The sequence below is a fragment of the Rhipicephalus sanguineus genome, chromosome 9 (genome assembly GCF_013339695.2).
Source record: "Rhipicephalus sanguineus isolate Rsan-2018 chromosome 9, BIME_Rsan_1.4, whole genome shotgun sequence".
NCBI classification, from domain to species: domain Eukaryota; kingdom Metazoa; phylum Arthropoda; class Arachnida; order Ixodida; family Ixodidae; genus Rhipicephalus; species Rhipicephalus sanguineus.
In genome coordinates this window covers 6248332-6261484 of record NC_051184.2, presented here as the reverse complement: position 1 = coordinate 6261484, position 13153 = coordinate 6248332, and the positions used below count along the sequence as shown (strand labels likewise).

The 13153-nt window shown below is 45.6% G+C and overlaps 1 protein-coding gene across 1 annotated transcript; it reads left to right on the top strand.

Annotated features, from left to right (window-relative positions):
- The first annotated feature begins 854 nt into the window (after positions 1-854).
- LOC119404502 (ATP-dependent DNA helicase PIF1-like) lies at positions 855-12931 on the top strand. The gene is given in 7 exon segments (XM_037671024.2): positions 855-1722; positions 3260-3485; positions 6672-6928; positions 6930-6944; positions 9717-9882; positions 11244-11510; positions 12534-12931. Coding segments are annotated over 7 exon segments (1791 nt in total). The 5' UTR covers positions 855-1191; the 3' UTR covers positions 12863-12931.
- Positions 12932-13153: the final 222 nt, after the last annotated feature.

Here is a 13153-nt window from a genome sequence, read left to right as displayed (position 1 = left end):
TACTGACTATACGGATGAAAGTGTAAGGCATTTGCATGTGAGAATCAGGTGTTTCGAAGTTTATGAGCCAACTTCCTGTCGAACATGTGCAGAAGCATATTTTCAAAGAAAATTTTTTTAGCTGTCTGGCCCAGTTAAAGAATGTAGCCAGTTTTGAAGCTGAACGAGTCTGAGTTTTCTGGAGCATACTGGGGACTTTGTGTCGTTTTCTGTTGTAGACCAGCACAGGTCCTTAATTATGGTCACTAGGTCGGTTCAGGTAATTTGCATGCCGTTTCTCTGTTGAGCATTACATCTAGGTGTACTTGCCATGCTTGTCTGTCCCTTGAAGCATTGCCGGGCGCTATCTAGAAAGTACAAAGAGTTTAGTGCCTTTGGCCGTCATAACAGTGATTCTAAGGCAAGGTGCTAGTTACAAACTAACAATGCACTGACAACATGCGTTGTCAGTGCATTGTTAGTTTGTAACTAGCATGCAGCGTTGCTGTAACGTTGATCGTCAGCTAATAACTAATAGCGTCTGCGTGGGTGCATAGTACATTGCAGCGCGTCTGTCTGTACGATTATCACAAGACAAATTTCCCGCGGAATCCCTGTCATCTATAGAGGGCGCTACAGGACGTATATAAAAGAAAGTATTAAATCTGGCGGATGCTCGAGTATTGAATATCCTACCATTTTAGAGTACATTTATAAATACCAAATTGCTATTTGGTAACCTCAATTCAATTTGTGTACTACATAATTGTCAAAAAGATTTAAAGAATATGAAAATATAATAGCCTCCGAGATTATAAAGCTACAAATCGTCCAAAAAAATGTGTTTGAAAGCCAAGTGGATAACCAAAAGCAGTGATGATCATATTTTAGTTGCCGAATATAAAAACATTTTGAAAGTACACTTATTAATGAAATACTGCCACGAGACATGGTTAGTTTAATTTGTGGCGCCATCTTCTATAAATGTTCTCTGGCTTTACCGCTTTACTTGTGGCCCCCGAGACTAATGACGACGTGACTTCTTTTTAAATGTTCGAGGCGAGCCCAGTGAAGCGGAGAGCAAGTTTTTTAAATCTCCGGCGGGCCGGTGTTTTCTGACAGCTATCGCCTCCATAACTCGCTCCCACTCGTTCACCGCAATCTCTCGGGTTCTGGTGCGTTTTCCTCACTGGTTCGAGGACCGTGCGTGTCATGGAAAATCCGTGCGTTCAAATATCGCCCGTGACGATTACGGGAACCGTGACAGTGGAGCACCTACAAAGCAACGGCGCTCCGGCTCGCAAGGTGACGCATCAGAACGCCGAGGCAGCTCTGTACAGGAACGAATTTCGGGACATTTTACTCAGGGCGCGCTTGGGACCGCGCTCGGTCGTCTACTCCCTGCAAAATGCCGTCGTGCACAAGAAGTTCGTGCGGGAAGGTAAGATATCCGTCGCCCTCAAGGACGAAAAAGTGCACCTCTACTTCTCCAACTGTCCGCCCAGCAAGCTCTGCACGTTCGTGAAGTTCTTGCACGCCAAGAAAGCGACGCAAGAGCCCAACGTTTCTGTTCGTGAACGCTTGAAGTCGGGCAAGCCGAGAGTGATCGAAGAGATCAGTCCGCTGATGCTACGCGACGCCAATGCGACCCAGTCGCAGGGTCTGAAGAGACCTCTTTCCAAAGACGATCAAACTACGCCGACGGGGAAGAAGAGCCGACCGATGGGACCTAGCAGCGTGAAGGTCAGTGGTTTATACCATGCCCTCTTCTACACAACACCTCCTAGCCCACTACCTACCCAGGAAAAATTTGACGCCCCCCTCCCCCCCCCCCCTCCACCCAAATTGTTTTCGTTTATATGATGAACTCCTAGTGAAGGTAGTGCAGAAAAAAAGAATGATTTTCACTTTATATGCTCATTCTTACAGTGCTAAAAGGCATCGTAGCACAACTGCAACCACAGAGAACATGCATTCCAAAAGTGTGGATAGTTGGCCTTGTTGATTGTAGATACTTCAAGGTACAGCACAAAAAACGACAGGACATATAGAAGATAATGCGCTCTGAACAATCTTTCTCAACAAAAAAATTGTTGAGATTCAGCGCTGCGTGCGTCTACTTCTGTATATTTGTCGTTTTTTACACAGTTCCTTGAAGTATGCACAGAGAAGATATACAGCTGTCAAGTGCCTGTGATCTACATGTATCTTTTCTAATGTCTTTATGTGAACACCAGGTAACCTGAAAAGGTGTCCTGTGCACCGTGCTATTTTGTTTTTTTGCGGTGACATCGATAAGGCATACATCTTCAGGATGGTGGGGTACCAAGAGTAAAGCGCGTCTTTTTTCCCTAAAATGGTGGGAGCAGATGCGTAAACCAATAGAGTATAAAGTCATATATGGAAATAACTAGAGGACATAAATGTGACATTAGAAAAAGGTTGTGCAGCCAAGAATTCATTTCAAGCAGAGCCAAAAACGAAAACTGCCGTACGTTATGCTAGCTCTACCACATGTGTTTGCAGTGTGTTTTCTCGCAATTTCTTTCTACCACTAAAAGAAGTTCATGGTTCCATCTTCTTGAAGAGTAAGTTTATTGTACTGGTAATGCCATAACAAGATGTGCTGGCAAATATTTCAGTTAAACCTTAATGAAAACCAACAGACAATGAAGCCAAGGAAGGTTAGGGGACGTTATTTGTAGCCTTTTAACTGTATTGTAGTAATCATGATATAAATGTGAAGAAATTCAAGAGGGTGAAAGGACAACTTGCAGCCGACAGGCACCGAACCTGCAACCTTCGGATAACGCATCCGATGCTCTACTAATTGAGCTACAGTGGTGGTGGTCCTCCCGTCCACTTTATCGGGTATTTATGTGCATGTGAACCTGGGAGTGTTAGTCAGCGCCGCTCACTGCTGTGACGACGAGTGTGGAACACTCTTTTTGCCAGCTGGTGACACATAGCACATGATGTTTTTACGAGCTGGCAGCTGACCAATAAGCCCACGCATACTGCCTGAAGGCATGTGAAAGCAGGTTTGGTCTCTGCTGGCGGCAAGTTGTCTTTTCTTGCACTTTAATTTCTTTGTATTTATATCATGATTACTACAATACAGTTGAAAGACTGCAAATAATGTCCCCTATACCTTTTTTGGCTTCATTGTCTGTTGGCTTTCATTAAGGTTGTGTCTAACAAAAAAAAAAGAGCTCTCAAATTTATCATCTTTCCTTCATTGTGAAATACAGCCATGTACTGCACACTTGCTTGTTTTCAGCCTGGAAGGAGCCTGAATCCCGTGCAGCTGACCTTGGAACAGAAAACTGTTCTCAGTGCAGTCTTGGCTGGCCGCAGCGTGTTCTTCACTGGTGGTGCAGGCACGGGAAAGTCTTATCTCTTGAAGCACATCTTGTCGTCGCTACCCCCAGAAGATGCATTTGCCACGGCTACGACTGGCATTGCAGCTGCTCAGATTGGTGGCACTACGCTACATTCGTTTGCTGGTAACCTCTTTAGTTTTTTAAATTATACTTTTGTATTGCTTAAACTGCATGCAGTGCTCTAATAGTGCCTGGCAGAACGCTATTCATTGCACAATTTCAGCAGCTCACATCTTGTGTGTCAGTGTCAAACCTCTAAACGGTAGCAATGCGCACCGATTTGCTTGGACAGAACCAGTTGTGAAGTATTCTAGGATAACTATTATTTGCTTAGGTCACACCAACACGTTATTGCAGAGATCAGCAGGCGATCTACTCTGCCGTGACTGTAACCTAAAGTTTCTCTGGATTCCTGTAGTGTTGTTTTCCTTTTTTTTTGTCCGTGTCTTGGCTTGCGCTTAAATTTTCAATGATGCCTGTGTAGTGTATTACCTAACAGTGACATTCCAATAAATCTGTGGCTGTTTACTTGTCTACGGCTAGGATATTGATGTCAGAAGATTTCTTGACAATGTCAGAATCATTGTTCATATAAGGAAAAAAAATATATAACCATATATGCTTTATAGAGCTTACAAATGACCCTTTACTACTTCATTGGGCTCACTTGGAACAGCTGCCATGGTCACCTGCAAAGAATTAATCCTGAGAGTAGTTCTCAGTTGCAACCTAGACAGTGTTGCTACACGCTGCACAACTACAGTAAAACCTCTGTGATACGATCACGGCTTGTACGAATTTCTGGGTGATACGAATTTTTCTGCGGCCCTGGACAAGGCCCATTAGCCAGCAATGTATTGGAGTACGGTTGTTGCGAACCGATTTGCACCCTGCGACGTTTGATACGAACGTACGCTAGCGCACAGGTACGAACAGGTGCTGCCGCGGAAGACGCGGCAGACATGCGGGGGCGCGGGCATGCGCGCTGCGCCACCATCAACGGTGCGTCGTTGTCTCCGAGATAGTGTGCGCGAATCTTGGAGGCCTTTAGGCGCATTCGCGTTTAGGTTACAGATGACGGCGACGTCGCGCTTTTTTTTTCCGACGCGTTGACGCGTGCTTCTGTGCTCGAGGCAGCAGCGTCTTTGTACTGTGTTAACACGTGCCTGCCACGTCGATGCAAGCCCATGTTCCCGCAACCAGACGTTCTATGAAACAAGACAAACTTGGGCTGCGGGTCCGTCATAAAGCCCCATTAAAGGCGGACGAAGACCCCAAGAGACGAAGCGGACAGTCTTGGCTTAGGAGCTTGGCCTCTATCTATCGTGTGCAAAGTCCTTCTTAAGTCACTTTTGCTGCAGTACTTTGGTGTCATGCAGAAAAGTGTAGTAAGATCACGAAAAGCTACTAGAGGTCACGGGACACAGCACATCTGGTTCATTAATTACACAAGCGCGCATGCACCGTATATTTATGAGTACAAGTATGATCGTTGACGTCTAAAAAGTTCACTGGCAATCATTCAGAGCTGCTGATGACGTCGCTGCGGCCCTGAGAAACACTAAATCAAAACGTATGCCAACTTTCTTTTGTCGCATACTAATTTTCCATGTTTTATGGTGATACGAATTTTCGATGATACGAATATTTTTGGTAACTCCGCGATAGTCGTATCACCGAGGTTTTACTGTATATCCTCCTGTATTTTCACGCAAGCCCAGTTGTTATGCCCAGTTGTTATGCCCAGTCTGGAGGTCGCTGACAGGGTGCCACATTTTCAGTAGGTGGTCACTGTTTATGGGGCATGGTTAGGCTCGCATCAACTATCCTATAGTATGACGCATTGTGCCAAACATTGAGTTTCTTACCATTACTTAGAGGGAAAACTGGCGCTGCGAGCTGTTGTACGCATGGGAATGCTGGGATATGTGAGCTTCGGACTTGGCTCGGATTGGTATTGTTCACGAAGAGCCCGGACACGTCGAAGAAGCGTCTGGCTTCAACGCGTTCCTTGTGTCAAAATGGTTGATTTCGTAATGAAGGAGCATGTAGTAAGCTATTTCCTTTTTATCATTGCACAGAAACTAGTTTTATTTAACTTTGGAAACTTATGCGTCGATGTACAATTTTATGAAACGTAAAAAGTAACAAATGGCTGCTAAACTTAGAGGGCAGACGACAAGGCCAGCGTTCACTCTGCGACTGCTTGTTGTCTGTTTCTTTCGTTGCTTTGTTGTGCTGTACCGGTGGGTGGACTTTTATTCTAGAATATAATACGAGTGAATAAGATCCATTTATAAAAGCTTTGTTTCAGAGAAGCTCTATTTGCACAGTCGTATCCATCATTTAGCCGAAGCCTCGCTGAACACCAGCCAACAAAAGCCTCACAGCCACATATACCGTCATTCCCATCGTGCCAACGGCACCCCTTAAGAAATTCGCATAGACGGTGGCACCAGATTTCCCTCTAGGTATTATTGTGAGAAACTCTATGGTGCCAAAGCAGAGAGTTGGCTGAAGTTGTCCATCCTGTGGCAACGATGGGTATCAAATCGGTGAGGATGCAGTGATGTGGCAGTGTACCACTGGCTTCCATTCGTTGCAGGGTGACTAGGCAGGCATTTAAGTGTACAGGTGTAACATATGCATTTGTGTAGTTTTTCTTGATAATTGTTGGGGTTTTACATCCCTAAACCACGATATGATTATGAGAGTGGAGGCCTCCTAAAATTTCGACCATCTGGGGTTCTTTAACGTGCACCTAAATCTAAGCACGAGGTCCTCTAGCATTTTGCCTCCATCGAAACACAGCCACTGCGACTGGGATTTTATCCCGTGGCCTTTGGGTCAGCAGTCAAGCACCATAACCACTAGACCACTGTGGCGGGTATTTTTTAGTTTTTCTTTTACAGGAGAAGCTGTCTCAGTCTACCTTGGGCCATCCTTGTCGTCGTCCTCGTTGTAGTAGCTGTAGTAATAGTAGTATTGGTGGTGGTGGTAGTAGTAGTAGTAGTAGCAGTAGGCATCACACAGGTCACATGACCAGAGAGGGGAGTGAACAAAGAAATAGATAAATGGAAATGATGATGATGCTACATAATGACGATGTTGCTCAAAATGTCTAAGTGCGCGTATTTCAAATCTAGCGGTGGATTTACGACACCGCATGATCTTGCTAGCAAAATCACGTACACTTGCACGCTTACAGCTTCTCTGTCTGACAGTTTTCACGACGTGAAACTGGCTGAAAATTTTTTTTCCTTAAATTTCCTGTGCCCCACACTAGGTAATGTGTGCTTGTTCCAACAGGCGTAGGAACAGGCACGGCCACAGTGGAAGTGATGATGCAGCGAGCGATGCGGCCACCCTGGGTGAATCACTGGCGGCGCTGCAAGGTGCTGGTGGTGGATGAGGTGTCCATGCTGGATGGCCGCTTCTTCCACAAGCTGGAGCGGGTGGCTCGGCTGGTGCGCCGCAACGACCGTCCCTTTGGTGGCATCCAGCTAGTCCTCTGTGGCGACTTTCTGCAGCTTCCGCCAGTCTCTCGGAAGGAGGAACCGGCGCCAAGTCTATTGTTTTCAGGTTTGGCTTTGTACTGTTTCACTGCTATATTTTATTTATTTATCATGCTGTAAGCCCTCGCCGGCTGTAGCAGGGGTGGGAAAGGATATTATAAAAATACTATGTACGAATCAGTTCCAAACGTCGCTGAAAAACTTAAGCTGATTCACAATCAACAAATACACTGGAATTGAGCTTGTTCCAGTCGATAATTGTACGAGGCAGGAAAACTTGAATACATCAATTCTTGTGGTATAGGGTAAAATAGCATATGGATGATTGATACACGGTGACACTCGGGCTGAAGGGTAAAAGTACATGGTGGGCTCTATGTTTAGTGTTTTATTATACAGTTGGTATAAGAACTTTAAGCGTGCGATTTGTCTGTGCATAGGCAGCTTCTGAAGGTTAATCCTGTGAAGTAATGCAGTCACTGATTGCGTCCTCTGGTAACACGAGTAAAAAAACCTGGCTGCCATTCGTTGTATCCATTCTAGCTCATCAACTAGTACGTGTTATCTGTTCCAGCTCATCAACAATATGCACCAGTGGGATGGATTGATACTTATAAGGCAAGGTGACTTATGATGAAATGTCAGTTCCACTCCTTGCGGTCCATTGTCTGGCCCTTCCCGACAATGCAACACGGTCGTAGTGGTCCATTGTCGGAACAGTGGACGAGCTCTTTTATGGTTGATTCATGCGTGTGTTTTGTCACTGCATTATTCCCCATCCTTTAAAAGAATAAGTAAACTCCTTTTACTTGAGCTTTACTTTTTTTGAAGTTTTGGACCAAGAGGGACGAAAGGTGGCAAAGGCTTCGGACCGCAAAGGGTTAACAAAGCCTGCATATTTAACAGATTTCACAGATTAGTGACCTGCTTATTATTCCACTTTATATATTTATGTTGAAGTCTGATAATGATAATAATATCTGGGGTTTTACATGCCGAAACCATGATGTGATTATCAGGCACACCGTAGTGGAGAAGTCCGAAAATTTTGACCGCCTGGTGCTCCTTAACGCACACCTAATTTAAGCAGACAGGCCTTTTGCATTTTGCCTCCATCGAAAATGCGACTGCCGCGACTGGGATTGATTGAGCCCACGGCTTTTGGGTCAGCAGCCGAGCACTGTAACCACTGTGCCACCACGGCGACTATGTCAAAGTGCATTATTTCCTAGGAATAACTAATGTGTTGAAACCTTGAAGCAACAAATTAAACTCAATGCTTCACTTGATATGTCAGTCTTAAAGGAGCCCTGCAACACTTTTTTCAGCATGGTCAGAAAATGCTGCCGATTGGTAGTTGAGGCTCCCGAGAACACGCGAGCCAAACATTATAGCGCAGCACGGGGCCTGGAATTTACAATTAATTCTCCAGGTCAGCTAGAAATTGTTCCCTTTCGACAAATGATGCCATATACCCAAGTCCACGGCCGTTGGCCGACTTCAGCATGGCGAGCTGCATTGTTACAGCTGTGAGATGCCACGACTTGCTGATCACACTGAAAGTAAGTCGTGCGTTCAAAGAAAAAATGAAAAGAAAGTGCTCAAGGTCATGACGCACGCTGACGAAGGAACACATCTTGCGCCCTCGTCATCTCCCTCCCTGCGTAGCTTTCAGCACGTTCGCTGGTATGTAAAGAGAGAGAGAGCACTTAAAGCGTATGGCAAATCTTTCTAACTCCGCTCGTACTTGACGGATTCTAAAAATTTTTGTGGCAATCGATTCGTGAGGCAATAAGCTGTTTTAATGAAGCCATTAGACGATTATTTGGAAAAGTGTTGCAGGGCCTCTTGGCTGCCTCTGGCACCATCCTTTGTGTGACGGAAGATTTAACGCATGCTAAAGCCTTACCTGCTGCGGTGGTCTGGTTGTTATGTTACTCGACTGCTGACCTTAAGGTCGCAGTACTGAATCCCAGCTGTGGTGGCTGCATTTCGATGGAGGCAAAATGCTAGAGGCCTGTGTACTTAGCTTTAGGTGCACATTAAAGAACACCATGTGGTCAAAATTTCTGGTGCCGTCCACTACGGCGTCCCTCATAATCATATCATGGTTAAAGCTGAAATTTGGGCTAGTTGGTCTTGACTTAAATACATAATATAGTGGAACAAGACAAGGTCGTCCTGTGCGCTTCTTTCTCTGTCCTTGTTTTGTTCCGCTATATTATGGCAGCACACGTCGACGCTGGTTCCTTGCGCCTCGAAATTATGAAGTCGCCGTCGTGAGCTGCATGGCCTGTGAGTTCTATAGCAACGCTTGTGTTTGTGTTATATTTGTGTCCTGACGCTTTGACAGCAATGTATACATGTCTGTTTTGCAGTGTTTCCAGAACTCGTTTTCAAATTCTCGGGTACAAGGCTTAGCAGGCGTGTCTGAACAAATAGCTAATCTCAATAATAAGGACAAGACGTACCTGATACTTTGTCCTCAGCGTCAGATGACACAAAGCGATAGCCGACTCCACCATTTTTAGTTATTTCTCTGAAGACAGTGGGCAAGTAGCAAGGGCGAGTTTGGATTGAAGCGGGTGATTGCGCCTGCATGGGTGCTGCCATGTTGATTCGTATTCACAATTATCGGCAGTTACTGATACATATAAATGCTTTTGACAAACACGTGAATCTTGATTAGCATATGACGTGTTGCTGTGACGTAGCATGTGCCAAACAAACGTATCTACTTTCTTCGTCTCCGTCTATATCCCCATCTAACCTTTGTGGTGCAGTACGAACTAGCCCACCAAGCCGTTCCAACAATTAATTAGCATGCTAAAACCTGCAGACGTCCGCTTGGCGCCAGTGCATCAACATCACCCTGGAGCTAAAGCAGGTGCACAGGCAGAGTGATCCTAGGTTCATCTCCCTCCTGCAGCAAGTGAGGGTGGGCTCCTGTCCTGATTGGGTCGAGGAAGTGCTCAAGAAGACGGCCAGTCGCTGTCTTGACACAGGTGTGCTCATTTGTAGTTTCCCGCTACGTATGCATTAGTACTACTACACAATAATAGTGTCTGGTAGCAAAGATAATGGTAACCTAGACTAGGGGACAACTTCCCATGGCCGCGCAGACAAAGCTACAGTACCGAGCATACGTGATAATATGACTAGTACTAGTATATAGCTATAAATTTAAACCTTGGCTTTTTGACAAATTAAATGCATCAATACAATACAGTATTCACGACAGATGATGCTATGACATGTGTTTTAAGACCAAAATGCTTTATCTTGAGCTCCAAGACAAATTTGTGCGATGTATGTCAGACAATCAGCATGCTCACTTTGCGGAATTCCTGTGGTGTGGTGCTACTTTACCACATTTGGCCAGTCAAGAACAAGCCAGCGGGAAGCTCAAAGCATTTGCACAAACTGTCCGTGTTATGTGCATGGTACACAATAGTCACGACGAATCTCATCAACCAGTGTGTGTGCGATCCGCAGGCAATTTTGATGTCAAGATTACAGCTTGCCTGAAAATTTTCAACGTGCCCTCAGAAAGAGTCTTTAGATAAAAAGCTTAGCGCTTGCACCATCAAAACCGAAGGTGACGTCAGTCCTTTCCAGGCTACTTGTTTGTGACGATACGTATGTGCTAGTGCCCCCTTCCCCCCTGTAGCTTTGCCTGCATCAGCACAAAAAGTTGTCCTCGAGTGTAGCCTGATGGGTAACCTGATGCGATCGATTTTATTGCGACAGCAATTATATGGACCCGCCTCGATAGGTTTATTGCCATCAGTGTCACTGTCGTTTCTTGTATGAAGTCCAAATCGATAACATCGCCCTGCACATGATATGTTCTACCCGTGAGTAAAAGTGGGCGGGCGAGCACTGGTGATGAACGCGGCTGAAACAGATGAAACAAGCCAGCCATCTCCATCGCATGGAGGGTGCATGTGATAACATTGCTTTGCATGCGAGGCCTGCCGTGGATTGCTCTTCAAGTGGAAAGGAAATGTTTCGCCCATATTTCGTCAGGGGAAGAAGCATGAAGAGAGCCGTGGGCAAGGGCTGGGGGCGCTGTGTCGCTCGAGCAGCAACTGCGAACTTTCCCCAGAAGGGCACGGTTGCTAGCGCTGGCGTGTGCACCGTCTTGGCTGACATAAGCAAACGGGCCGCTTACTTTGCGTTGAGATGACCAGCAGCACGAAAACCGCTCTTCGCTCCCTGTAGCGTTTGAGTTACACGAGATCGGATCCAAATAAGTTAGCTGCTAGCCTTACTATGTATAACATTACAATTTGTTGCTATCGGCATTCATTTCTTCACCCTTGCGGCAAAAATGTGCTTTTTTATTATTGATTTGCCATTTTAGGTGACATAGTGGCAACTCGGCTAAGCACACACACGGATGATGTGGACTTCATAAACCAAAGGTGCTTTGACCAGTTACCGAGCACACCGCGCATATTCAAAGCCATTGACTCGGAAGGTGCATCAGCAGACTTGCTTGAAGTCTGTGCACCCTCCACTCTGAGCCTCAAAGTGGGCACACAGGTCATGCTGACCAAGAACACTCAAGTGAAAGCTGGCCTTGCAAATGGCTCACGTGGAGTCGTCGTGGGATTCGACTCTGCATCTGGTAAGCTTATTGCAAAATAGAGTTCTAGCTTGATTGAGTACATAATAACGTTAGAAGACTGGGCATGCAAACATAGACACAAGAGAGAGAGAAGTCAAGACACCACGAATGACTTATCTCTTGCTTTTGTGTTTGCACATCCAGTCTTTTAACATGAATACGTACCAACTAGCTCAGCTCTCTGTTATACGTAACTACCTTTCATGGAATGCTTGATTACTTTAGACACACATGAGCAACTTGGCTTGTTGTGCCATCTTGTTGTCGGACAAAGTGTCATAATATGTCACTAGTAGAATTATTACTGTCACCCATGCTCACTGTAAATGAGCATACTATATTTTAAAACTAGCACAGTACAAAAGACAGCGACGCAGGTAGAAAGACGCACACACAGGATTGTGTGTCTGTCTCCCAGTCTTTCATTGGGCTAGTTTTGCTCTGTGTTTATTGCCAACATGCCTAAGAACCTATCCTTATCAGTATTTTAGCTAACTGTAGCCTGATAAGCTAAAGCTCTGTCTTAAACAATGTTAGTACTTCCTTGGAAGGCAGATCTACCACTTGTAATTAGGCTAAGAAGCAATAAAATATTACATTTGGCTGTGCCAGTAACGAAACCATCATCAATTTACCAACTAATCAGTGATGTCACTTATTCGATTATCAGCATATGTTGTTAATGTCGAAGTGATTAATGTAGAGTAATGTAGAAGGAACACAAGGGCTATGAGCAGTGCTGCAGTGGATGGCATGTGTTAGTTTTCATGACTGGAATTTTAACATACACATGCTTAATATGTAAGTGCTTTCTTGTTCTGTTCTGCTTGCATTGAATTGCGACAGCCACAGCAGTGAACCAAACTTGTGACATTGTGTTTGGCAACGAGATGCCATAATTGTCGGGCCACCATAGCGGACACCTTGACGATGCAGTGAGAGAGACTGCACATTTACGTCTACTCAAATTTACGCCGACAAATGGATTCATGGAGCCACAATTTAACAATTTACCATTTGCAGGAGACCCCATTGTCCAGTTTATGAACTCGTGCAAGCAAACCATCACCAAGGAGCGCTGGGCCATTCGGACAGGTGCGGAGGGTAGGTGCCACGTGCGGCGGCAGCTCCCATTGCGGCATGCTTGGGCCATGTCCATTCACAAGTCCCAGGGCCTGACGCTTGACTTTGCCGAGCTGACACTAGGTCGCGTCTTTGAGGCAGGTCAAGCATACGTCGCTCTTTCAAGGGTGGCCACGCTCGAAGGGTTGAGGGTTCTAGACTTCAGAAAAGACTGCGTCCGGGCTGACCCTCGTGTGCTTTCCTTCTACCGAGACCTTGGTGCTTGCTGACATGGATGGTGGCAGGATTTCGTCTTAGGGGCGGGGGGCGTTTGTGTGGCTGTGTGGCTTGGGTGGCGGGCAAGTGCTGGTGTGGCTCGGGGGGACCAGTGCCCCTTTTGCACTGAACCCTCCCTCCCGCCCACGCTTGCTGATCTCTTTTTTTATGAAACATAGTAGATGAGAAATGGTGGGGGGGGGCGACATTAGAAAGATGCATTCTTGTCACCCAGGCAATGAATTGTGTGGTCTTCACTGGAGGACTTTGTGATGACAGTAGGAAGCATTCGATAGCTTTAATTT